This window comes from Frankliniella occidentalis, unplaced genomic scaffold, assembly GCF_000697945.3.
Source record: "Frankliniella occidentalis isolate FOCC.00 unplaced genomic scaffold, Focc_3.1 Scaffold6, whole genome shotgun sequence".
Taxonomy (NCBI): domain Eukaryota; kingdom Metazoa; phylum Arthropoda; class Insecta; order Thysanoptera; family Thripidae; genus Frankliniella; species Frankliniella occidentalis.
In genome coordinates this window covers 2715417-2741343 of record NW_026267136.1, presented here as the reverse complement: position 1 = coordinate 2741343, position 25927 = coordinate 2715417, and the positions used below count along the sequence as shown (strand labels likewise).

The following is a 25927-nucleotide window of genomic DNA, read 5'->3' as shown; positions in this document are numbered from 1 at the left end:
GCCGCGGGAACCGACCCGGGCCGGAGCTATAATGCAGACTTAAGCCCCTGACACGCGCCGGATGACTCTTCCTCCTCGGGGACCCTCTCCCCCCCCCCCCACTCTTCCCCATTTCCCTTCCGGGGCAAGTCTCGCGGTAGGAGGTCGCCGTGTGGGACCTCTCACCTGCTCACACACGCGTTTCGCCTTTCCCTATTCCACTGATGACACAAGTCGCCCAAAGGAATCGCGATTCGCCGTAAACCCTCCGACACATTTTCTTTTGCTTTTCGATACGCGCGTGTTGCAGTAGTCCAAGTTGAACTGCTCGCGCGGGAGCGTTGAACAACAAATAACGACACACACGTCGTGACGCACATCGTTCTTATTTCACCACACGCGGGGGCCAGGAGGGGGCGTGAGGTGAGTGAGGGCCGCCGTCGTGGGAGAAAGGGGACGACGACGACGACGTCGCCCGCGAGTGTCCCGAACGACATCGCAATGCAGTGCAGGCCACACACAAAGGCGGCGCGCGGGAGACGCGACACGACCCGACGCGGGACGGGACGGTGACGGGACGGGACGGTGACGGGACGGGACGGCGGCGAGGAGGAGACGCGCGACCTGCCCCGCGTTGTAATGACACCGCCAGACACGTGCCCCGCTGGGTGACAAGTGACGAGACGAGACGTCACACAAGGCAAGTATCACGTCGTCAAAAAAAGGGACACTTTTAAACACTTATTGTGACGACGTTTGTCATAGTTTCGGTAGATTTACGCACACGAGTTGTGCTGGATAGATTTTTGATATAAATTTAAACCGAGACAAGGAATCCACTCTTCCAGCGTTTTATTTCAGCACTTTGCCCGACCGTTTGGGGGGTTTTACCTGGATATCGCTGCCCCAGAAAGCGCCGGGCTGATCGGAGCAGCTGACCAATAGACCAATGAGGCACTTCTAACTGTAATTTTGATTTTTGACTCACTCCCGGACGTAGACAATTAATTAATACTCACCAGGACGACCTTCATGTTGAAGCGTGGAGAGGGGACAAGGAGAAGGCGAGGTGAAGGGTTCGAACGCTGCACTCGTACAGGACGCTGAACCGAGCCGTCTGCTCTCTTATACTCCTGGCCCCCTCCTCCCCCTCCCTCCTCCTTCCAGACGCGCCCTCTCCTCTCTCTCCCTCGCTCACTCCCTTCTCCCACCCCCCGTCCGCTGGGAGGTCTAGTTTGGCTAACCATTATGACCACCACCACCACCACTGCCACCACCACCACTGCCACCACCACCACTACCACCGCCTGCACTACCACTGCAACCAAAACCATGCCACCACTCCCACTATTTTCCTTTCTGTTTCGGCTTCATATGTCATGGTCGATAATTAGAACCAGTTCCTCAGGTGCACTCCAGTCCAAAAAAATGACATGCGAAACGAAATCGTGTCTCAATGTCGATTCGACAGGAGGGGACATCGTTCCGACAACGCCGTTTGTCACATTTTCATACGTCTCACTCTGGGACTTCCCCGGGCGCGCTCGACTGGTGCGCCAAAGCTGTCTCGCCGTCACTGCATGGGGGGGGTTGGTGTCGGGCGCTCACCCTCCAGGAAGGGCAGGAAGTCTTTAGAGTGGCAGAGCGGAGGGGTGGGGTGGGGTGGAGCGGCCTAGGAGCGGTGCCTTACTCCTTACCGCCTTGATGCAATGCGGGAACGTGAACGCATACAGGTGGGTAATGGGCACTGAGGGCAATTAATCGCTTCAGAGTCAGCAGCCGTCGGCACCAGGCCGGGGAGGGGATAGGGAAAAAGGAGGGGGGGGGGTGAATCAACGCTCATGTGGTCAGCGGCGGTGCACTCGGCGGAAGCCCCGGTTACATCGGTTTCATCCGCCACGGCACAGAGCTGGCGGCTGCTGGCGGTTGACTGGTGTGGGCGCCTGCTCCGCCGTCGCGACGCTGCTGGGGGGCGACGGTTAGCGAAGCCAAGCGAGCTGGTGGTCACGCCGGGTATGACGCTAGGGGTCAATACGACGGCAGACTGGCGGGCGGGTTGCCTGCTCGCTAGGTGCTATGCTTGTCCAGAGCGCCGCCGGTGCCATAGTCTGGGTAAACCACGTTTGAAGAGGCTTGGGCATTGGGCATCGGATGTGCTTTCGTCAAAATGATGCGATTCGTAGTCGTGCTTCGGACTTGATTGAGACCAATCACGTCAATATGGCGTCATAGTGACCTTCCCGCGACACCCGAGGATCGTGCGACAACTCTCGCTGCAATATGCATGAGCTGACTGCACCGCGGGCGGGGCGCCACGGTGGTGTGACGGGGCAGCCGTGTCGCAGCGCGGTGTGACACTGCGGCGGTGTGACACTGTGACAAGTGCGTGGGGCCGGCCGGGGCCGGGGAGGCTCCCACAGAACAGCCGGGAACCCCACAGCCGCCACACGAAACCTTGATGGTGTAGGCGTTCCACTCCCTCCAACAAATAAAAGTGTGTGATATTAAAATGTGCGTGACAATAGGTGCATGTGTGCATGCTCAAATGCCCCATGTGTCGCCAGACGCTCCTATCGTGGGAAATTTCACGTTTTCTCCTTCTGGCAGAGACAGTCTTAGAGACTTGACTGTCTAAAATGTCCAAAGAGGACGCAAGTATAGTTAGTAGTGCACACGACGCGATCCTCTGTCTCTCTCAGTCTCGTCCGAGGTGCAGCCCGGCCGGCATTACGTCTGGCCGTCAAAGTGTAAAGCGGTCGTCATCGTGTACGCCGCGTCCGGTCCAGGAGCCGCCGCGCCTGCTGTGCTGAGCTGAGATCGCAAATATATCGCCAGTTGCTGGCTGCCGTTCGCCGTTGACGTCACGAGGCGGAGTTACGCCCTCCGGGGGGAGGGGTGGTGGGGGGAAGGAGGCGGTCTCCTCCTCACCGTGACTATGGGTGCCATAGACACCTCATTAACGTCCTTCTTCAATCGAATCCTGCGGGTCCTGCCAGTAGTAGTCGCGGCCCAGTCGTCCCACCGAGACTGCCGCCTGCCTCGGGCCAGGAAGGCCCTGCTGCGACACGGCCGGCAGTGTCCAGCACAATAAAGCGCGCGTAATAGTTTTCCATTATCAAACCGAAAGAAACACAAGCACGCCTTCCCACGTACTACATACAGTACTTGCAGACTGGGCGCGCGGCGTCCCGGGCCGGTGGGTGCGCGGGCGGGGGAAGTCCACCTCGACCACGTCATCGGCGGCCGCGGGGGGGCGCGGGAGAGGAGCGAGCGGGGAGGAACAGAGAGGCCGCCGCCGCTGACCCAGGCCGCGGTGCGAATGGAGGGCAAACTTGTCTGCTTGCTACTAAAAAGTCGCACAATTACGCGGAAGCGGACCAGTTATTCGGCTCCTTCGGCTTTTACTGCGCGGGGCGTTGTGACGGCGCGGCGCGGCACAAGTAGTGAATGTGCCAACAGCTCCCGTCCCGCGCCCCCGGCTTCCAAGAAGAGCGCCGCTAGCTCAATAGAATCAAATCACTTTTCGTTTTTGTAACAGAACTTTTATTTTTCTTGAAGAGACGCTGATTCGTTTTTATGCAATTCAAGTACAAGACACACAAAGTTTGTGCTCTGCACATGAACGGAACTTGTCACACAGACAAATTATAAACTTAGAATAGAAGTGCATGGCCTTCAGAGGCCAACTGCAATTAAAGGGGGGGGGGGGGAACTGTACAAACAAAACAATCATTGAGAAGGGAATAATGGAAAATCACTGACTAAGCGACATATTGTACATGACTAACAAAAAGACTTCCACACTTCTCATTACTTATAATCTAGAATATTTCAATCACAAATTCGTTTGTAGCCATTTATACATACACACACCTTATTTTTAAAGATGGTGAGAAAAATAAAACATGAACTGTTCATGAATCAACAACTTGTACACTTTCCCAAAATAATTTTTAAGAGCGAAATTGTGAGTTTCACTAGATATGAATTTTTGTAAAAGGTAGCTTTGATTTTCCAGATGAAGACACAACCATCCAAGTTTTTCAGAAGGCCTGTGCAACTCTCCTTTGGGTTTGTCCCGACTCTAAGTGGTACAAAAAATCTAAAGGAAAGGATCTCCCATATCTTAAGTTTTAGTGTGGGGGGAAAAAAAATTCCAAACTGATAGGTTGGCTCTTTTACAATGGGGAAGTATTTAAACAGAATATTCAAAACACTCTTACCACCAGGGCATTTAGACATTTAAGTGGGGTGAAGAGCAAAGCAAAATGCGCAACATGCATGGCTTTCCATTTTGACAATTCCTTATCACAGCATAACATGAACAGTCTCAGCTTCTGGGCCTATCATAGAAAATAGAGAAATAAAGCTATATATTTTTGACACATAGAAATATTTGATAAGCTTGCAACATAAGCAATTCTCTAGTAAAAAGATTACTAATTTATCTCTGTAATCTAAATTTGGTTAACTACAAGTGCAAGATATTGGGAAAAGAAAAAGTCTACGCCTTATCTACCTAAGTGCACGTAGAAAGACCTAACAGACAAAACAATGAGAAAGGAGGAAACTGCTGAATCAACAATACAGCACAAGTCTGATGCAAGCATCTGTTCATATCACATAAATAAAATCTGTGGCACAAAGCTCCTGAGATACGCCACCACCAGAGAATTCAATACTCTCCTATGGAGGGTGGCACTGACATTAAACTTTCAAGTTGTTACTCATTCTAAATATAGCCAGACAGCTGTAGAAATACTTGAAGAAAGTGCTAGTGAAGGACTTAAAAGATCCCACCAAAAAAATAATTAAAAATCAATTGGACCTCAGTAACATAATAGTGCAAGCTAACATTAAGTTGCTCTGTCTTGCACATAACACATGTACCCAAATCGACTTTCTAGAGTGACATTGCTGTTGCAGCTCAAAAAAGATATAGTAATATTATATGAACATGCCAAAGCTCAAGTCAAAGCTTCATGACTATGGTAGTTACCCAGCGCCAATTCTAGTTCACATACAGCTCAAGATGTAAAAAGAAAAACAATTACAAATCAACAAGAACAAGCGAGGGAATTTCTTTTAAACTAAACCAAATGACCAAATGCTCAACCTGGGAGAGGAGAGAAGACAGTAGAATATTAGTTAGTAAATCTAGAAATGTCAGAAAACATATAGTTGTAGGGATATCATAAACCCTTCAGTTCCCTCAGACTGTGTGACTACTTGAACAACTCTGGTGCGATAAATATATAGAAAGGGTTTCAGTCAACATGGATTAAAAAGGCCTTGCCTCAACACAAACTATAACATGTATCTAAAAGCACTACAAATAGTTAATAAAATTATACTCCTCTCCAGGATATAAGCAGAAGCCACATTTACTAACATCAAATCACAGACTCATCTGATGATTATAATCAAGGTTGCATATTGCTTTTTAAAGTGGACATATCAACCAAGAATCATCAATTCAGTACCCCTTTACATAATTTATTGTTAGAAATATATTACACATCATCAAAACTCAAAATGCTGATTTACCTTTTAAGTTTAAGCAAAGGATTAAAAAATATGTGTGATGTTCTGAACTTATTGAACACAAATGATAATTTTGAGGTTGTAAGCCCAATATAGAAAAATAAAGCAACTTTTCCATATAATCACAAACTTGTTACAGTATTAATTCAACCGAGACCTGCCTGTCAACATTTTGACGTCAAATATGAAAGAAATCATCCAAAATACACAAGTTTGTACCATTGTGTTGCAAATAGAACCATAGAAAGTGTTAAGAAATTATACTCAATGCAACTAGGTATGTGCAATGCAGATACAAGGAAGAAGTTAAATAAAAGATGGGCCTTAGCAAGCAGTTAAACGTTTAAGACCAAGTTGTTTGAGATTCAAAATCATGATAAAAAAAAGAAAACAGTAGAAAGTGTAACCTTGATTAGACAATTACTTTCTGCACTGACATAGCAAATTAGCTGCTGCTTTAATACTGACAGTTTATGTGCAACAAGTTGGTGAGAGCTCAATGAGATGCCAAGTGGAAACTGTTGATTGATTTCTATGATGCCTTCAGAAAATACAACATGAACACGAAAGAGAACACACCATTTCTCTTTCTGTAACAAAAGTATCTTTTTAAGATATAATGTTGAGTAACAAGACAATTGAATTAAACCATTAAATTTAGTTATAACTAAATAGTTGCAGGCTCTGCAATGCATTAACATACATCCTTCAATCTTTTGTTGATGTAGATTTGTGTCGTCTTGGGTCATAGTTGACAAGTCTTCTGCCTACTAAGTACTTGCTGTCTTTAATATGATTATACAATTTCCGGAATTGTCGTATCTGTAAAAGTTAGTAAAATTTATTGAGAGAAATGTTCCAAAAGAAAAGAAAAGCAATCACCTCGCAAAAACTGACCTGGAAACAGACAAAAGCTGCAACTATCCCCACCAGAAGAACAAAAGGATAGATGCGCCTTGCAATTAAATTTCGCATATGCGGGGACTGAACAAACAGTGGCACAATCTGGAAGGAAAAAATAATTAAACGTTAAAAAAATATGATTAAATACTACCTTTTGTAAAAGAAAGTGTCAATAGGTATCTTACCCCATGAGCAGTTGCATATGGAATGGACAAAGCTAGCCCAAAGAAAAACACAAGAGGTGCAGCTAAGTCATTCAAGATGAAACGAAGATCCATATTACGAATGCCATCTCTGTAAGCTCTTTCGATTGTTCTTCTGAGGAACCACTCTGGCCCCATCATTGCGATGGCACATGCTATTTTGGTGTATAGTACACCAAGGGCCCAGTCTTGCCACATGAAGAGAACAGCACTCTGCTCTAGAGACACGCGTAACGGTACAACAACTACTAGTTCCAAAAGAAGACCAAAGAGCAGAGGTACTAGGCCAAGTAATACAGAGAATGCAACCGCTGCTCTTACACTCCACACAAACCACTGCTTCACCCTCGCAATCATGGCAGCTCGTCCTGCAAGACAGCACACAGATAAACTTATTAAAGTTCTACAATGGATAAAAGAGGGAGAGAGAGAGGTCGTGACGTGACAAAACCACCTACCCTGAGGGAGCCAGCTGAGCATCAGCGCAAAGGCCCTCGCCCCAAGCCAACACAAGTACATGCCGCACGCCGCCGTGTAGAGCTCGTGCACTCGGCCCGAGGAGCTGGACTGGGACACGGAGCCCACCAGGCACAGGTTCATGACCCGGCGGCCCACCCACACGGGCACGGTGAGGGCGATGAGGCTGGCCAGCACCAGGGACAGCCCCATGGCCATGACGAGCGCGACCAGCCGCACCCAGAACAGCGAGGGGCGCTTGTACGGGCGGTAGCCCGTCGGGGCGTGGGGCTGGAACAGGGCGTGGTGGGCGGCGCCCAGGCCCCCAGCACCGCCCATGCCCCCCAGGCCGACACCGCCAGCACCAGCCAGGGGTGGCGCGGGGGCAGGGACGGCGGCGGCGGGCACCGCAGGGGCGACGGGGACCGCAGGGGCGGCAGCAGCCTCGTCGTCGTCTGCTGCGGCGTCCTCAGGGTCGGCATCGGGCTGCTCTGGTGCCTGCTGACCGTCAGCCTGAGCCCCTTGTTGCCCTGGCTGCGGCACCTGAGAAGGAGGCTCTTCGTCGCCTAGCAGGTAACTGTGGAGGTCTAGTGACCAGGCCATGAAGCGACACCAGAGGCCAACCAGCCACTTAAGCCAGATACGTGAATGAGACTGTTCAAGCAAGGCAGGCAAAATCACCTGTAAAGGACAAAGAAAAGAGAGTTAGATCAGACAGCTAAATAAGGTTTGGTGAATGTTATTCTGCAAACTAAAACTTACCTGAAGTAGCAACAACTCAAGCGACAGTTCATTAACTTGAGTGTCTGAATGAAGAGCTACGGTGTATGGTAAAAATGTAGGCCATGCCCATCGTAAAATACGAACTGGAACCCACAACATGAGCAAAACTGCCATTCCAAATATCACAACCGACGCAACAAGGCGACGAATATGGCGTAGAATAGGAAGGTGGATCATTTCCTGTTATCAGACCACATAATATTAATTCAGACAAGGTTCATCAAAACTTAAAGAATGAAATTATAATTATTATAAACTAAGAACAATTTTTAAAAGATTAAAATAGACCAGATCATACCTGAATAGGGCTAAAGTCAGGGTCATTTAAATTGCGAAGGAACCAGAGGACACCAGGTCGCAATACTTCCCGCAATAACAGAATAAAAGAGGCAAAATAGTACACATAAACCATGCCAACCAGCCAATGAATGAACAGATCAGTGCCAGGTGCCAGGCGGAAACTAGCTTCTCTATCCTTTAGAGTTGCATCAAACATTGAAAGGGAGCAGATGTCAAGCCACCAGCCACAGATCAAAGGTAAAATGCCTAATTCCACAACAGTCAACAAAGAAACCTGAAGAGAAAAGAAACCATTCAAAAATTAATAAAATGTTCGAAAATGAGCTTTCATAGTATTCAGTTTCTCATCTCAACAAAATTGCCTCACCTTGACAACAATGTAGCAGAGCCTGAGGAAGCGCTTAGTTCGAATGAGTCCAAACAATGATGCTAGGCCTTGAAGTATGACAAATATCATTCCAATTGCACAATATCCACAGAGAGTAGTGACAAGTCCTTCAAAGTGAGCAGCCATGGCATACTCATGAAGGCCAAGAACAACCACAGCTCCATGACCAACATGATACGGAATGTATGCAAAGAGCAGAATAAATAATGTGTTCAAAGAAACAACCCAAAACACATGCTCCAAAAATACCTGGGGTATTCAAAAACAGACATTAGTTAGCCTGGAGACAAAGACATTCCTTAAAAATCAAAACCGCAGTAGCACGTAAAGCATACCAAGGATCCATCCAAGCCAAGAAGCCTCTCCCATGTGAGGTCTTCAGCTGCCCTATCCCATTCAATAGGGTTCCAGTTAGCTTCGTCTGCAGCTGCTTCTCCAGCAGGTGCGACACCATCACCAGCAGCAGCAACTTCTCCAAAGTCCCCCTCAATAGGAGCTTCTGGAGGATTTGCAGGGCCTGGGTCCACAACTGGATCCGCTTCACCAGCATCATCCTGCTGGTGAGTACAATGACATGGGTCAGACTTATTCAACTGCTGGTAAAGTTAACAGAGGAAGCACTGAGAAGGGCATAAATGACTAACCTGTACATTCATAGCATTTTGATTGTTGTTGTCAGGAGCAGGAATACCAGGCACAACATGAGGCACAAGGGGAATGTTGACATCTTGAGCACCACCAGGGGGATTCTCAACCCAATCCAGAGCCCCACCATGTAGAATTTGTTCTCTCAGCCAAACAAGACCAATAAACGCAAGCAAGGTACAGGTAACAACAATGCCTCCGTGCAACATGTCAAGTGCCATATTTTCCACAGATAAAAGTTCCAAAACCTAGACAAAAAAAAATAAAAAAATGAAGTAACTATAATTAGTAAGGTAATGATTTTAAGGAGCTGATAACATTAAAATAAAGATCTTAAAACTTTGAAAAAAAGCTGTTTAATTACTTACAGATTGGATTGACCCACTGAACAACACACGATAAATACGACATGCTGCTATGGGAACCACTCCAATCCAAGCCAAAACAACCAATGTGGTGTGTAACCAGTAATGCACTGCAGTAGCTACACTTGTAAGAAGACCACTAACAACATCTCGGAGTGGAAGACGACGAGGCATATCAGGAGAATAAATAGGCGTAAATGAAAATCTGTAGCTGCATAGTTCACAGTACTCCTGGAAATATACAAAAAAATCAAATATTGCCATTAACTTTTAACTTCAAAGTGACTAGAAAAGTTGTTAATTTCTCACCTTCCGGCTGTATCTCATCCATTGAATTAAGCATTCCTGATGAATCCATTTGATACTTCCGGTACAAATACATGGATGAAATAAAGGTCTATCGGGCAAACCTTCTGATCTACATACTCTACAAATGTCCAACCCCTGGTTGTCATCAAAAAAATCAGCGTTGGAAGACATTTCTAAAGAAGATCTTTGACTAGAGTCTGCCACCAGTGCCGCCACTGGTGGCCCTCCGCTATTTTCCTCAATGATGGTGATGTTTAATTGTCACTTGTACGACTGAAAATATAAAGAACACCAATGAGATAAAAATGGGGTATTACAAGTGTGAAATTTTCCAAAACATTGGGTAATGGTAAAACAAACAGACAGAACGATAAGAAGTAGTTGAAAGGAATGGCAAAAAAAAAAAGAAAAAAGATTCTTGCTGAAGGTACACCAGGACAACTTAACCTCTAATAAATAAGGAAAAACAAACCAGTTTACGTAAAAGGATTTCACAAAAATCAAAATTTAAAAAATACGTAAGACATTACTGAGACTTTCCACTAGCTGTAATGACGTACATATGAGTGGTTTATAGGTATCTAGACAATGATATTTGGAAATTGATGATGATGTGATGAGACTTCAGCAAAGCAAAATGACAGGTCACTACCAAGATTATTAACAAGATGAGTTCAGATACTTACAATATTTCGGTGCACGTCTTATGAATCGTGCAAAAGTTTCTTTAAAATAAAATATATATCAAGCAGATGTACAAAAAACAGAAACAGTTTCTGACAAAAATGTCGTCAGTTGACCCGACTGCAGAAGAATCTTCATCTGTTTACACCCAGAAAGAGAAAATTGTTTTGGCTGTTTGTTCGCACTTATTCTGGTAGTAGAAAGTTCTCAAGTAAACTGCTGATGTGTGCCAATAAAATGTTTGCTCTTTATTAAATAGCTCAATTTTCATCGCCAAAACTCTGGATGTATTACTTCAACCAATTGAATCATGTACCCGCAACAATAATAAAATTTTGTATGCCACGTTGCCCCCACTATCGTCACGACACTCACCCGCCAAATTCAAAGTTGCGGACTATGGCGCTACCATCATACTCCCTCCTCCTCTATGCCGTACCGTGTGGACGTTTCACCTTTCAACCGGGAGAATAGGTTGATAGTGATTTGATTTTGAACTTAACTTTTCTTCCCCGCAACCAGCGTCCTGCCGTAGCCTCGGCATGGTAATGATAGCTCACATCGCCGGGGAAGGGCTGGGGGTTCCTCAGAAGACAGGAGGGAATTTACCTATATACATACAGGGGAAAATTGGCCAAAAATGGGAACCCAGGGCCGGAATGGTATATTTTTTTAGAGGGATTTCCCGCCTTGGCCAGTTCGCAGTGCGCCACTGCACGTCGCGCCCCCCTCCTCCAAGCAGAGTCTGAGTGCGTCCACACTCTACTTTGCTGGAGGCTGAGGCGGGGGGCCGCGGCCGCGGCGCGCGGCGCTCAGCCAGCCAAGCCCCAGCGGCACTAGTAGCTAGTAACACGTGTGGCGGCCCAGAGCTCAGTCAGTTCTGAGTCCGCTCGGCCTCGCGAGCTCGCCGCGGTGCCGGACCCGTCGCCTTGCCCGCGCCGCCACTCCCGCGACTCTCTGCCGACACACGCTCGCCCGCGGTTTGCGCTCTCCTCCGAACAAACAATAGCAGGGGAGAGAAAGGACACACATGGTCGTCGGGAGAGTTTATCAGGAGAGCACCTGCTCCTCCCAGTGGTAGCAGCAGCGCACCTACTCTGTTCGACCCAAAGCCCCCGTACCGACACACAGGCCGCGGCCGCTCTTCCCTTTTGCTGCGACGTGGTCCTTCATCGGGGTGGAGAAAAGGGGGAGCCCAGTCGTGCGCTGTGCTTCTACTCTGCGGTGCAGGTAAGCTGACATACAGGGTTGTGATTAGGGACTTTCTGCTTCGAGGAGAGCGGATGTTGATTGTCTTTGTACGTACGCACGGTGCTAGCCCCCCCCCCTCAACCCCCCGCATGCCATTCCATCGGTGACCAGAAGTGCGTCACCTGTGTCACTCAAGTGTCTGGCACGGCTGCTACACTTTTCGTGTGCGACGTCGAAGTCGAAGTCTCTCTCTCTGGGTCTCGCGGCGACCTCGTCGCGCTCGGCCTAGCCTAGGTCAGCAGCGCGGGGCCGACGGCGCAAGCTTTACTGCAGAGTCCACCGCATTCCCCATCCACGGCGCGGGGAGGCCGGCGGTGCCCCGCGACGCCTCCTGTTCGTGCCGGTGAAGTGTGCCACAGACTATCCTCCAGCCCCCCCCCCCAACCTCACCCAGGACACGCGCACGCAGCGCAGCAGGCTGCCGAGCACCATTTAAAATCATCATATCATAATGGTCATTATCTTCATCGTACTCGCCCAACACCACCAACTCTCATCATCAGGAACTGGTTTGTCCCGCGGGGGAATTCCCGCCGATGTCTTAGTTGTTGCGGAGTGTTGTTTGTGATTCAGGGCAGCAGGGAGCGGAGGTGAATGTTCTTTTCTGCTCCTGCTCTTGGCTCGGCCTGTCCCAGCTGTGGTTCAGGCGGAGAGGTGAGGTGTTTGTCCGCTGCTCTCGCGTTTATCTCCGCGGCCGCGGCCCCCGCCGTTGCTGTGCCCGACGACGCGGGAAGGGGGGGGGGGGATGGCGGCCAGGACGCCGTTCAGGGAAGGACGGCGTGGTTCCAGTTCGCGCGATACACACGTTCCGTTTAACTGGTGGCGCGCATGGCTTCCGCATGCCTGAGTCACTCGCGGGTAAAAGTTTCTGGGAGGTCCATTACGGCTCACGTTCACGCTCCAGCGCGGCAGTCGGTGGAAGTGCGCCCCGCGCCCCACCAGCTCCACCCGTTGTCACGTCCCGTTCCGCGTCAGGGCCCCGCGGGCGGGCAGCATGCAGGATCCATCAGCAGGCCGCCGCCGAGCCGAGCACGTCCCCGTCCAGCATGACTCACGGCTCTCACGTCGTGTCGCAGCCGCTCCCGCGGGGCAGACGTGCAGACAAAGCTCATCACATGGGGCTTGGTCGGACTTGTCTCGGCGGGAAGGAAGCTGCGTGCGGGCGGCGGACCCTGCCCTACCCTGCCCTGCCATGCCATGCCATGCCCTGCCATGCCGTGCTGTGCCCTGCCCTGCCATATGCCCTGTCCAGGACGTCAACAACACGCGGGCCCGGCCTGCTGGGATGGGTCAGCGGCCCTGCCCGTGGCCCCGGCCCCCAGCAGTCCGAACCGGACCGGACTTTGTGAATCAGTGAGCTGTCGCCGTGGCCGCGGTGGGAAGTGGTGTCGCGGCACGGCGGCGGGGTCCCTGTGCTGCTGAGCTGGGGTGGCTGCGCCCGCGCTCGCCGCTCCGCTAACGTGCGTCTTAGCCTCAGCCTCGGCTTGTCAGCTCCGCAGGTCCCCCAAGGCCGCCGATGTTATTGTTGTTGGTGGTGGTCCCGCCGCCGAGGAGGAGTGTCGTGTCGGAGAGAATCACTGTGCTCGGCGCTCGGTTAGCTCCTCGGTGAGAGCGCCTAGGAGGTAGGCAAGGCGGGCCCCTTGAGCGCACCGCCGCGACCGGGTGGCCTACCCTGGCATTGACAGGGGCGCCGCTCCGCACACTCCACGCCCGCGCAGGACACGAGTACGTGAGGACTTACCCTCGCCCCTTCGCCCAACACACTGACACGAGTACTTTACTTACCCTCGCCCTTTCCCATCACAGGGCCCCGCCTTCAGAACTTCGACTGCAGGACAGCCCGCTGTGCACGCCTGCTCCACGATGAACACTGCCGCCAAGGTGGCGTGCGTGCTGGCTGCCCTGGCCGCCGCTGCGCCCGTGGGAGCCCGCCGGCCCGTCAGCGGTGAGTGTCCGAGGCCGTTGCGACAGCGGCGAGGTCCGACGCTGGAGGGTGGCTGACGACCGCAACCGCTCTCTGCTGCAGCCACGACGAGGTGCGGCGCCGCGCGGGTGGCCATCTCCGTGTCGCCGCTGATCCGCTCCAAGGAGATGCGGGTTCTGGAGCTGTCGTGGAGCTTCGAGGGGGCGCGGCCCGGTGACCAGGTGGCGCTGTACGACTACGATCCAGGTACGTGGTGTGGACCGGGCAGGACGGAACGCCGCGCCCATTCAAACTCATGTTATTGACTCACCTTATTGAATCGTGGCCGCAGTCTCGAGACGCCAGTGGGACAACAGCCGGCACCGCAACGAGCCCGTGACCGACGCTGGGGCCGCTCCCGCCGCACCCCTCAGCCCGAGCCAGCCTTTCGCCGCGCCGCCCGCCGCCCCGTATGACCCTTACGGCGGCCAGGGTGGCCAGGGGGCGCCTTCCTACCCGAGCCCGTACCCTTACAACGCGGGGGCGGTCGGCGGGGGCGGCGGTTCCCTGTTCCCGCCCGGCTACCCGCGCGACGCGTTCAGCGGCAGGGCGAGGCGGCAGGCTCAGGACGAGCCCCTCGGCGACGACCCCGGAGCCGGCCCGCCCCTAGCCGTCGTGCCCACGGACGGGCTGCGGGCTGGCTGGAGGGGCACCAGCGTGCAGGAGCGCCACGTCCCCTCCGGACAGCTGGGCTACACGTCGCGCTGCCTCAACTACTGGGCCGTGTACGAGCGCCCGCTCCCCGACAAGCAGAACCAGACCGAGGGTGAGTCCGAGCCGCCTAGAGCCGACACGTGTGTGTAGTACGTGGCCTTGTCACTTATCGCCCTGCTCCGACGCAGTCCTGGCCGTGGCCTGCCTGCGCACCAGGCCCACGTGGATGTCGGACTTCCGCACCGAGATTGGGCGGCTGCGGCTCGTCGACCTCTTCATCCCGGGCACCCACGACTCGGCCTCCATCCAAGAGGACGGCCGCAACAACTTCATCGACAGGTACACCGTCACCCAGGACGAGAGCATCCTCGGCCAGCTCATCTACGGCGTGCGCTACATCGACCTGCGCGTCGGCTTCTACTCCACCAAGGACGTGCAGTGGTGGGCCAACCACGGGCCCGTGCGTATGACGCCGCTGCACGCGGTTCTGTCGGACATCAAGGCATTCCTCGGCAACACCAACGAGATCGTCATCCTCGACATACAAAATTTCCCCGCTGGTACGTGACTTAGATTTGCTTAGTTTTTCCGTATACGCAGAGACCGATTAGATTGCTGAAAATGGACCCCTTTTCCATTGCAGGTTTTGGAAAGGACAACAAGATCCACCTGCGGCTGGTGCACCTGCTGGAGACGGAGCTGGGTGACGTGATGGCGTACCGCGACCAAGGCCCGGGCTGGGTGTCGAGGCTCGAAGACTTCTGGACCTCCGGGCGGCGGCTCATCGTGGCCTACGACAAGGAGGACGTCCTGCCCGTGTCGACCAAGCTGTGGCCGGCCGTGCGCCAGTTCTGGGGCGACGCGCAGACCCCCGACCAGCTCAACCGCTACGCCTCGGCCATCATGTCGCAGCAGTACCTGCGCGGCTTCGCCTGGGCGCTCATGGCCGAGCTCACGCCCAACGCGAGGCTCATCGCCACCAACCCGACCGGCTCGCTGCGCCGCCTCGCGCACACCATCAACCGCAACGTGACGGCGTGGGCCGAGGGCCCCTGGGGCGAGGTCATGAACACCCTCGCCGTCGACTTTGTCCGGTCGACGGGCGTGGTGGAGGCCGCCCTCTGGCACAACCTGCGCCGCGGAGGGGTCGACGTCTGCAACGCATACAGGCTACTCGACTCGGTGTAACAGCACTCGCCTCGCCTCGCCGCGGGGCAGGGAGATGTGTAAAGAGGCTGTTAAGTGAAAAAAACACCCACAAAAACAAACAACAAAAAACTAAGTATTTGGTGCTTTTGCATTAAGGGCTGTCAACATTTTCTGTGATATAAATTTAAGTGTGAAAGAAGGGACTACCGTGTAAGTTATTATGTAATGACAAATTTAATATTAAAATGTAAATTTTCCAATTTGCTATGATGTGTAGTTGTTTCCTTTACTTCATGCTACATAGGTTAAGGAGGATAGGACAAAAATTGTACAGAGTACACTTTCTGGCGCCAATCAACTTTATTCTCAGAAATAAACACTACATTTCAAAGATAGGGCAACAAATAGTATCCGTAAAAATCTAACATCTTGACCAGATATAAAACCTTAATCAAATAAATAGTTGATGGTTGTTTGCCAAGAGAATCACAACACCACTTTATTATTCTTTTGTACTGTATATGTGCTGATGGCAATGATACACGTCACTAAAATAAAATTATATACCAGGAGTGAGAATCAATTTACATTTCATGTGTTCCAGGATTTTAAACAAAATACTGCTTGCTTTAAATATTCGGAAGAAAAAAACAACAATCAAATACAATAACATTTCATGTTTGAAAAGAAAAGAAAAATCTACCATGGACATGGATGATATTAGAAAATAAGAATTATTTACAATGAGCTGCAAATCTTAAGATGCCTCTTTGCAAATTTCAGTTTAAAAATTATTTGAATAAAAAATTAGAACCTATCTGATACAGGCACATGTTCATGGTAACATTTACTAGTCGTCATCCTTAGGGAATAAAGCCTAATAGTAAAAGTAATAAGCTGTATAATATGACCAAAAGTCCTTCCGCACTTTATATGGGGAATGCTACTGGCATAATTCTAACTGCTAAACACACGCAAAATTAAAAAAAAAAGAAAAAAAGAAAGGAAGTAGTGAATGCCAACTACTCTGACAGCACAGAGGGAATGTGATGAGCCTTGAAAAAGCCTTTGAGTGACAAAGCAAAATATGAACACGTAACAACCGATACTAACAATTTTCATGACTAAGATAACACACCTTGACAACTTTCTTTGGTGGAATGACAAAAAAAAAAACTAAATCACACAAGAAAAATCACTATGGTGCACAAAACAGCCGTTTACATTAGACGAAAGACTTTAAAATGTTCAGTAAAATACAATGTCATGTCAAAATAATGTGTTCAAAGGACTAAGGCCAACTATATACACCAACTCCAAAATATTCAATTGAAATTGACATATAAAGTTGGCTCAAGACTACATAATCTTTTAGACATAGCTAAGACTTGAAAATTTATGTACTCCTAGAGTTAAGCGTGAATCTAAAAGAATTACAACTAGGTTATCTCATATTTGAAAGAAATAACAATCATAACCATTGTCAAATGATTGAATAATTAATTAATGCGTTGATACTTGAAAATACTATGCCGTATGCCATCATGTAACTCTTAAACAAACAAACAAAAAAAAAATACAAAAAAAATAGCCCAATGGCATTACTTCTAATTTATAATATTCAGAATATCTTGATTCCAAAGAGAGCTCACACCTATGCCAGGAGATGATTTCTTAGGAGATGAAGGCTTCATTTTCTTATTAGGTGGGCTCTGCATTGCATGGGGTTGGGGTGTCTTTGGTAAAGCCAGGGAGCTATTTTCAACCACCTTGTCTTCCATATCTTCATCAACACTCATTCCATTATCTTCAACTTTAGAGAGTACGGGTCTAACTTTTTTCACAATACCACTTTGAAGTAATTCTCCATGCAGATTTTCAGTTTTCTTTTCACTTGAATTTGCTTCAACTGAAGACCGCCGACCTTTCATGATCTTCAAACCTTTTACAGCCCTTTCCACTTTATCAGGTACATCTTCTTCAAACCTGGCACCTAATGCCTGTTCTCGAGCTAACGAAAGACGACGATTAGGAGGCATTACTTTCAATCCCTTTGCCCTTTGCATGGCAAAGATCTTTGAAGCTGACAATTTCTCTGAGCTTCCGGATCGTGGGCTTCCAAACCCACCTGGAGGGGACTTCAAGGAACTAGGAGGAGACTGGTAACTGTCTGGAGATTTTAATGATTTGGGTGCTAGTTTGTGAGAATTTGGAGATTTCAATGGGTTAGGGGAGAAGTGGGATCCAACTGGGGATTTCAGTGGATTTGGAGAGAAACGAGAACCAGCAGGCGACTTCAAAGTATTTGGAGAGAAAGTTTGGCTCTTAGCATCTGAAATCTCACCAGTAGTACTGTCTGCAGTGCGTGATCTAACAATACCTAAACTGAGTCGCTTTCCTCTACCACGGGAGCTAGTTTTCTTAGGGAGAATTTTTGGACTATCCATTCCATCATCAGAGGCAAAGCCTGTAGCTAAATCTTCAAGTTCATCCATTAATCCAACTTTGTCAAACTTGGTATCTTGCTGCTTCTTTGAGGTAGTTTTCTTGACATAGCTGACTTTGTCAGGTTTGTCTGGAGTGGAATCTTTCATGCTTTTTAGGTTTAAGTTTTGAGAATTCACATAATCCATATTATGGGCTGGTGGTTTTCGTGCTCTCTTACTTACAGATCCAGGGGAGGCTTCATTAGAATGGTCTTTATCTGATTTGGGACTACTTAATTTAATTCTTTTCACGGATGGAGTATTTCGTGACTGAAGTGGTTCATCATCCATGGGAGCAGGTGTTTGGACCATGAATTTGTCAAGTGAAGGGTCTGCATCCGGTATTTCATCTTTTGAGGAATTGTCTAGGACCGAAGAGGTTATCTGAGACTCTTCATCCTCTACAGCCTTGATGCCATTATTAATCTCATTTAGATCGTCCTCTATCCTCTGTGAGTATTCTTCTTTGACGCCCTCCTTTTTCACCCGTATTGAAGAGTTGCTTTCTTCAGCAACAATAATTTTCCTCTTTCGTCCTCTTTTAGAAACACCCGGGCTTTTACCTTCAGGGCTGACCTTAGATATTCCCTTGAAAGATTTCCTTGATTTGAGAGCTTTGAGGTTAGTGTTAAATCCGTTTTTCACACTATGATTGTCTTCATCACAAGATGCTGATGCTTCTTTGAGAGCACTTGTGTGCTTATCCTCACTATTGACAGAGGATTCACTAAAAGCATCTTCTAGATCAGAACCATTTAGCTTTGTTTTCAGACCCTCCTCTTCAGATGTAATTTGTTCCCTTCGACTGCGACGTCTAGCACGCTCTTCCTCATATAGCTTTTTCTTCTCTGTATCAAGCTTCATTTTCTCTTCTTCCTTTCTTTTCTTTTCTTCATCTCGCTTGTTCTTTATTTGCTTTTCCTTTGAGAGAGGATTCTGCAAGAGTAACAGAGAAGTTAGAATTTAATAATATTTAACATTTAATAGCATAAAAAATACTCTCTCATGGAAAATAAAATACCTTTTGATGAGTTTTACAGATGTCACCATGAAGAGGATCAGTGATCAAATTATTTCCCAAATGCGCTGGGCAATAAGACTCTGTGCAATAACTGCAAAATCGCTGAGTACGTTCCGCACAAACATTACAGCGATGTCTGGGGCAGAGCCACTTGCCTTTGGGAAAAAAAATCAAGGTGAGTATATGATACCAAAGTCATTAGAAAAGATTACTGTAGAATACAGCCTTTGAAATTACCTTTAGGTACAGTTGTGCGTCCAATACATGCTAAATGATACTTTGAGGCACACTCCTTATTGTGGCATGAGTACAATGTTCCCGCTTCTTTATCAGCATCACAAATCAAACAAATATCTTCAATCAAGTTACGGAGTCTTGGCTTACGTCTCTTCTTTTTGCCTGATGCCTGATCCTTAGCATCCACAATGGGAGCCTAAAAAAATATTGAAAAGTTTAAGTATCAATGATGATAAAATAGTTTTGACAACCCTAAACACTTCACAAGATCATACCTTGGTTTTCTTTGCACCGATGAAGCCTGAGCAAACAGATGTGCCACACTGGCAAGGTTTCTTCTCATTTCCTTTGCTTTCTAGATTGTAATTGAAAGTTAATTCTGTACCAGCAGGTAGATCAGCGAGAGCAAATAGACCAACACGTGTGTCCCCAAAAACAGTCCACTTTTGAGTTTCACAGTTAGGTTCACATGAATGATTCATAAACCTGAAAGAATTTCGTTAATTTAAGAAAAGCAGGTTTAAAAGAGGGGGGTTAATGTTTTCATGCTGTGGCGGACACAGAGAGTTTCTCGTCACATACCTTGAAACATTGCCTTTAGGTCCTGCATCTATGATGCGATTACTGTCGATGGTAAGGAAGTAGTAGTTTTCATCTTTTTCTTCATGCTTTTGAAGAAGCCTTCTCTGGTACTCCTCATCATCAATAACTTCTCCAACATATTCAATAATAAAGGATCCTAAGATAAAAAATAAATAAAAATAGTTTCAATCACATACTTTTCCTGTGGTTGTTGAAAATAAATAAAGGAATGCACCAAGTGATTGTACTACTGCATCAGTCAAAAGTAAATGAAGAAACGTACTACAAAACTAAATTAAAGAAAAAAAAAATACTGTACCTTTCTTCACATCTTCCAAAATTTGCAGGCCCCAGCCCCGACCTTCAGTCCAATATGGTGCAAGAGAAGGATAGATGCGCTTTTCAAAGTACTGGTTTTCACAATTTTCTCCGGCAGGACATGTTTTAGGGTCACATTCCACCATCAGGATTCTGAAAAGATAATTAAATAATTAAAAACTAATAAAACAATAAAAGAAAAGAAAAAATTACCAGATTTTAATTAGCTTACCGATTCAAGCATTCAGAATCTGGACTACAGGGGTGTTCTGAGTCAGGACTGCATTCGCAGGGTGAAATATTTGATGTATCAAATTCAAGTATTTTCACAGGCCCAACAGGCTTATTTGTCTTGATCTTAACATATTGTGGAGGTTTCTAAAGGGAGAGAGGCATATATCATATCTTGGTAGAGTATAGGTTGTGGAGAAATAATTTTGTAAACTTGTTGAACTTGTTTCAATTTCTCAAAATTAAATGTAAAACAATGTGATATCTCACCATAGGGTTAGATTTGCTTTGTGACTGGATTGTAGCTCTGAGTTCTTTATGAGCTTTATGCAATTCATTGGCTTCCAGTAATCCTCGCTGGTAAGAGCTATCCATTCCAGTCTTTGTTCCTTTCTTCCCATCTTGAACAGAGTCCTGAAATAAAATGATTAAGTTAATAATTTATCATTTACACTTAGCTTACTATTGTACCAGCAGGTCCAAACTACATGTCAGTCAACCTCACCCCTTCATGATAAACAAAGCAGCGTCCCCTCTCAATCCAATAATGATCTTTTGTTCCCAAAAACCGAACAGCAAATTCGCCCATTACATGCGGTCGGCTTTGAACAAGAACAGGTACTTCACTAGGAAACAGAGCCAAAGCTGGCCACCACCTACAATAGGAACATTTTAAATTACAATACTGTTACTCTACAGGCTAGATTAGGTATGACGAGTTTAAAACATTACCTGTAGTTCCCAAGTTTAACCCAAAGAACTTCGTTATATAATGGATATCTACCAGTTTCACAGTCCTCACAAATAAAGCTACCAGTTGGGGGTTTAATTTTCAAGCAATCTACATGGAAGGATGATGGGCACAAATCACAACAGATCAGGGACCCTCCTGAAAGAGAACAAGAGCAAGAAAATTAGATTAGTACTTGTGTGCTATCAAGGTCACTGCAATATGTAACCAATGGCACTTCAGCTTAAAATCACATACCTATGGAACAAATAAAGCACCATGATGCATTGATATGTTGACTGGCTTTCTTAGGAGGTTCATAATGTCGAGGGCAAATCATTTGGGTGGCAGTAAGAATTTTACTACCCGCAGGAACACAATAGTTACCTAAAAAAAGTAGGGATTAGATACCAAACCAAATACAAGTAGAAACAGATACAAATGAAATTAAAAACAATTACCATAATGGTAAGACGTAGGGCAGCGAATGCAGCGCACAAGTTTCTCATGGGCAAATCGGCCTCTGTCTCCTCTTGGGTTATCAGATACACATGTATGACACACGTGTTGGGGACAAGTCAGATGCTGGAGGACCCCCTTGCGGGAATTGTAAGATGCTTGGGGCCACAACACCTTCAAACATTCTACATGGTAATGTTTCCCACAGTGACCTGCACAACAAAGCACATAATGAGGAAAACTTAACAATGACCTCAAACAATCATGGAATCATGGATTCTAAAATACACTAACCAACAGAACAGCGTGTCCGAGTGCTGTCCTCCCCAGATGGAACAGATGCTTGGCCACATACGAAACAGAGGGGTGTCCTCAGCATAGCACAATCTCCACATCTAAAATCTGTGATACTAGTATTGCTGAGAACTGGCCCATTCTGGTCATATTCCTCTTCCTCAGACTCACTCTCTTCTTGATTCATGATGGCTATTTCAGGGACTACAGATGTATCACCCATAATCATTCTCAACACAGCTGCATCGTCAGATACCTCAGGAATAACATCTCCGTTTGCATAGTCAAGATCACTGTCAGACTCCTCCTCTGCATAAATTTTCTTGTGGCGTTTCTCTGCCTTTGATTTCTGAGTGACCTGAACGGTGATGTTAGACTCAAGTTCAACTTCACCCTTCTTCTTTCTGCCACGTTTCTTGGGCTTCTCATCATCATCAAGTAAGCGGTACTGTCCAATAGAATTATCAGCACCTCGTGCACACTCAACATGGAACACACCAGCACACACACCTCGACATCTGACAGTATTTCCAGGCTTTTCACAGTTTTGACAAACTCTTTCCATTTTAAAGCCTCGGAATAGATTTATCTTCTTCTTAGCTATAACGACAGATGTTTCCTCCCCTGTAGCCTCCTTAGCCGAATCCGATGAAGCAACGGTAGCAACTTCCTCCTCAACACCTGTATCATCTCTTCCATCATCTTCCTCATCTGATCCAGATTCTACCTCTTCATCTGAATCGTCATCAACCATGGCAATGTAGCTGAAAAGAGTGAAGATTTGTGAGTTAGGATGAGACAAAAGTACTTATAAAAGATATCAATCTAACATAATAAGATATTTTAAGTCAGCTAACACCAGTTTATAGAGTTACTTACTTGGATTTTTCATCTTCATCTTTCCTCTCCCACAAAAGACGCAAGTATTTCTCAGCATCTGTATTATCCATTTCAGGGTGATCATCTAGTATACGGTCTAGATTATTTTCAGAATATAAAGCAAATGCCTTGTCTTCAGAACTTTGCTTGATTTTCTTCTTTCTTTTCTTTCGTTTTTTACCATTTGTTTTCCAATCTTGATCATCATTTACATCCCCATTTGTGTCCTAGAAAGTAAAATAAAACAAATAAGTGAGGACATGTTGGTGGCAACAGAAGAGGTAGGTAAAAGACAAATATTTATTACCTGATTAGAATCAGTGTTAGCTATCAGCTTCCTCTTGCGACCACGACCTGGGCCTGGTGTGCTCTTAGCCACAGGCTCAGGTGTATCACAATCAGTTTGATTTAAAGAAATGTCAACTTTACGAGGTCGGCCACGCTTTTTTTTCTCAGTAGGAGGTGATTCAGCTTTTAATGTCTTTTTTTTCTTTTTAGTTCCTGGTGTGGGACTGCCAGCAATTTCACCATTATCTCCTTCATCCCCATCATCAAGTCCGTCTGCATCATTCTCATCAGAGTCTTGTGAATCATCAGCTGTCTTTGATTTCCTCCCTTTCATTTGACGCATGTTATCCAAAAAGGCATCCAGTCTCTCATCTCTGAAAATTATTATGATTAACATTTACAGACACATAAATGGTTTTAATTTCCTAGAAGACTGCTATTGAAAAATGTAAAAGTTACCTGGTAAGGCCCATAACTGCTTCTGCTTCTTTAACTGCTACTTCCCACCTTTGTTTTGTGTTTGGCTTCACACAAAATCCAGAGTAATACTTGGTATTATTCTTTTTAATCTGAAATAGACAGAAACTGCATGACAGCAACAGCAAAACTGAAATTACATTAAAAAAGGCATAACATTTGACAGTGGTACCTCATTGGTCAAGTTGGCAGCTTGTAATTCAAAATCAGATAGTCCTAGAAATCTAATGACCATGGATGATGGCACCCAACTGCGTTTCCCATTGTCACCATAAAATAAAACATGGTAGGACAGGCGTCCTCGTCCTACAATAAATGCAATAAGGAAAAAAGTTAAAAACCACAATAAGATAGTAATGAAACCTAGAGAATTAAAGTAAAATTGCTAGGAGTACTAACCTGTCAGTTTGAAATACTCTTTATTAACAGGGTCATTGATGATAACGCAGGGCCAAAATGGATGGTGTCCTAATCTACCCCATATGAGGTCCCCTGGTTCATATTCAGTGGACACATCTTCTTCAGCAATACCACTCCCTCCTGAGGCATCTGCAGCAGCCTTCAAATCGCCAGCTGTGTCAGTGTTTGATGGTACATCAGGGTCTGCAGAGAATGAATCTTCTAAAGATCCATTTAAAGCACCCTCTGTTTCCATAGCTTCATCTTCATCTGCAGGGGGACTGGATAGTGTATCATTACTTTTCCTGTCTTTCTTGGGCGATTTTCCAAGAACAGCATCAGTGGGTAGAAAGTCTTCAGAATCAACCTGGAATATTGTAAAGATTGATGGAAATGTAGCTCTTTCTCAAGTCAAATAGTCAGTAAAACTCATAATGTACAAACCTTTGGTCGACGCGTTCTTCCAGAACGACTTGTTGGATCTGGACTATCAGCTAACACAGCTTGTACTGCACTTGATCTCCTCCTTTTCTTGACTTGCTGAGGAACTGGACTTGAATCCTCACCTTCTAAGGATTTTAATTCTTCCTTTTGAATATTTGTTTGGTCATCTGGTAAAGTTTCCTCATGCAAGGAATTGTCACCATTCATCACATCATCAGGATCTTCTCCCTTAGAAGACATGCTACTGTCCCTTTCGCCATAAATGACGCTCTCTTTAATTGACACATCCATCTTGTCTCCACCGGATGTATTATGAACAACCTCACTTTGGGAGCCGGTACTTTTATCCATCTCCCTTTGATGGTAATCAATGTATAATCTTTAAAATTGGCATTGACAATGTGTCTTTGACAACATTATCTACAAATCTGTAATAAAGGAGAAAGCTGAATTTTAGTTCAAGAACCTTTTCCTTTTTTGGAATTTTTTTTGCACTGAGTACAAAACATAATAGATGTAGCCAGAAATTCATTAAGTTGTAGTAAGTTCGCAACAAGAAGTGCTTCATTTCCAAAGCAATGCATTCAGCCGGAAACAATTCAAAGAAATACAGAGAAAGTAAACTTATTTCAAATAAATTTAACAAATTTGGAAAACAGAATGGAAAATTATAACAAAGCATTAAAATTCAGAGGTTTTAATTTAAGAAAATTTACGGAGACTGATGCAAATACATATAGGCATAGTTTAGGCCTATCGTAAAAATAAACCAAGAGAGGTAATGACAAAGCCAAAATTATACAGATGACGATATCAAAAATTGTTGTTCTTGACAGCTTCAAAATATTTTAAGAGAGATCTAAGTATACCAAGTGATGATATGAGACCTTGGGTGAATAAACGCTAGCAAGATTTAACTGGCAACAACTGAAGTAATAGGACTGTAGAAACACACAACTCGTACTAGGTTATGGAGCAGTTTGCATGTGGGGTAACCGCTTCCCCGCAGGGATCGGACGGCATGATTAGAGTTTGAAAAGACAGCAAGCTCGGACGAAATAGAGGGCTGACGACCGCATAAGAAAGCATTTACAGCTGCCGCGAGAAAACTGTTGTTGTTTACTGCATGCGACTCTCACAACGCGAAATCGGCGGCGGTATCGAAACAAAAATATTCACGGGACTTGAAATTGTCAGGGCTGTTGCATCATTCACTGATGTTTGGACTGTAATTAAAAAAATTAACTTCTCATCGCTCACCAAGAAAAACGGCGAATACTTACAGAAAAGAAACAGTAACTCGGCGGACATTTTGTGTTTTTCTTCTGAGTTGATATGTATGTATCCAATCGCTCTCCGTGCGTTGACTATCCGTTAGGAATACAACCAACAGCGTCCGTCAACAAAACAGTAGTCCGATACAAAGATTTTTGAATCTTTGATTAACGAAAGAACAGTTACGATCATACACAGGAACACATATATCAAAATCAATCACTCTAAACA

General features: G+C 46.4%; 4 protein-coding genes across 7 annotated transcripts in view; 1 reads left to right on the top strand and 3 right to left on the bottom strand.

Annotated features, from left to right (window-relative positions):
* LOC113207760 (uncharacterized) overlaps window positions 1-1075 on the bottom strand; it is a 9586-nt gene extending 8511 nt beyond the window's left edge. Inside the window, exon 1 of the mRNA XM_026424443.2 lies at window positions 999-1075. Within this exon, the coding sequence (XP_026280228.1) occupies window positions 999-1013 (15 nt within the window). The 5' untranslated portion in view covers window positions 1014-1075. The remainder of the gene's footprint in view (window positions 1-998) is intronic.
* A 2424-nt stretch (window positions 1076-3499) lies between these two features.
* Window positions 3500-10819, bottom strand: LOC113207752 (E3 ubiquitin-protein ligase MARCHF6). Of its 3 annotated transcripts, none has more exons than XM_026424434.2 (12): window positions 10562-10819; window positions 9876-10148; window positions 9570-9797; window positions 9201-9449; window positions 8892-9110; window positions 8536-8805; window positions 8167-8442; window positions 7848-8048; window positions 7088-7766; window positions 6612-6997; window positions 6421-6528; window positions 3500-6345 (listed from the first exon to the last, which is right to left on the bottom strand). In XM_026424434.2, exons 2-12 carry the CDS (start codon window positions 10044-10046, stop codon window positions 6232-6234), a joined length of 2901 nt encoding a protein of 966 aa, XP_026280219.1. In that variant the 5' UTR covers window positions 10047-10148; window positions 10562-10819; the 3' UTR covers window positions 3500-6231. The 3 variants fall into 3 exon arrangements, with proteins under 3 accessions (XP_026280219.1, XP_026280217.1, XP_026280218.1); XM_026424432.2 differs by having other exon boundaries at window positions 8892-9113; window positions 10562-10734; XM_026424433.2 differs by lacking the exon at window positions 10562-10819 and adding an exon at window positions 10436-10459 and having other exon boundaries at window positions 8892-9113.
* Window positions 10820-11395: 576 nt separating this feature from the next.
* LOC113207751 (uncharacterized) lies at window positions 11396-15841 on the top strand. 2 transcript variants are annotated; one of them, XM_026424430.2, is made up of 6 exons: window positions 11396-11789; window positions 13617-13755; window positions 13837-13980; window positions 14066-14539; window positions 14616-14987; window positions 15071-15841. In XM_026424430.2, exons 2-6 carry the CDS (start codon window positions 13674-13676, stop codon window positions 15613-15615), a joined length of 1617 nt encoding a protein of 538 aa, XP_026280215.2. In that variant the 5' UTR covers window positions 11396-11789; window positions 13617-13673; the 3' UTR covers window positions 15616-15841. The 2 variants fall into 2 exon arrangements, with proteins under 2 accessions (XP_026280215.2, XP_026280216.2); XM_026424431.2 differs by lacking the exon at window positions 11396-11789 and adding an exon at window positions 13043-13535.
* Window positions 15842-15917: 76 nt separating this feature from the next.
* Window positions 15918-25921, bottom strand: LOC113207750 (histone-lysine N-methyltransferase NSD2). Its single transcript, XM_026424429.2, has 20 exons — window positions 25705-25921; window positions 24422-24849; window positions 23978-24344; window positions 23751-23884; window positions 23561-23670; window positions 23121-23475; window positions 22814-23040; window positions 21935-22698; window positions 21643-21852; window positions 21440-21568; window positions 21184-21340; window positions 20957-21107; window positions 20722-20865; window positions 20453-20598; window positions 20222-20373; window positions 19903-20059; window positions 19596-19806; window positions 19321-19516; window positions 19084-19238; window positions 15918-18998 (listed from the first exon to the last, which is right to left on the bottom strand). Exons 2-20 carry the CDS (start codon window positions 24770-24772, stop codon window positions 17184-17186), a joined length of 5931 nt encoding a protein of 1976 aa, XP_026280214.1. The 5' UTR covers window positions 24773-24849; window positions 25705-25921; the 3' UTR covers window positions 15918-17183.
* Between the last annotated feature and the right edge of the window lie 6 nt (window positions 25922-25927).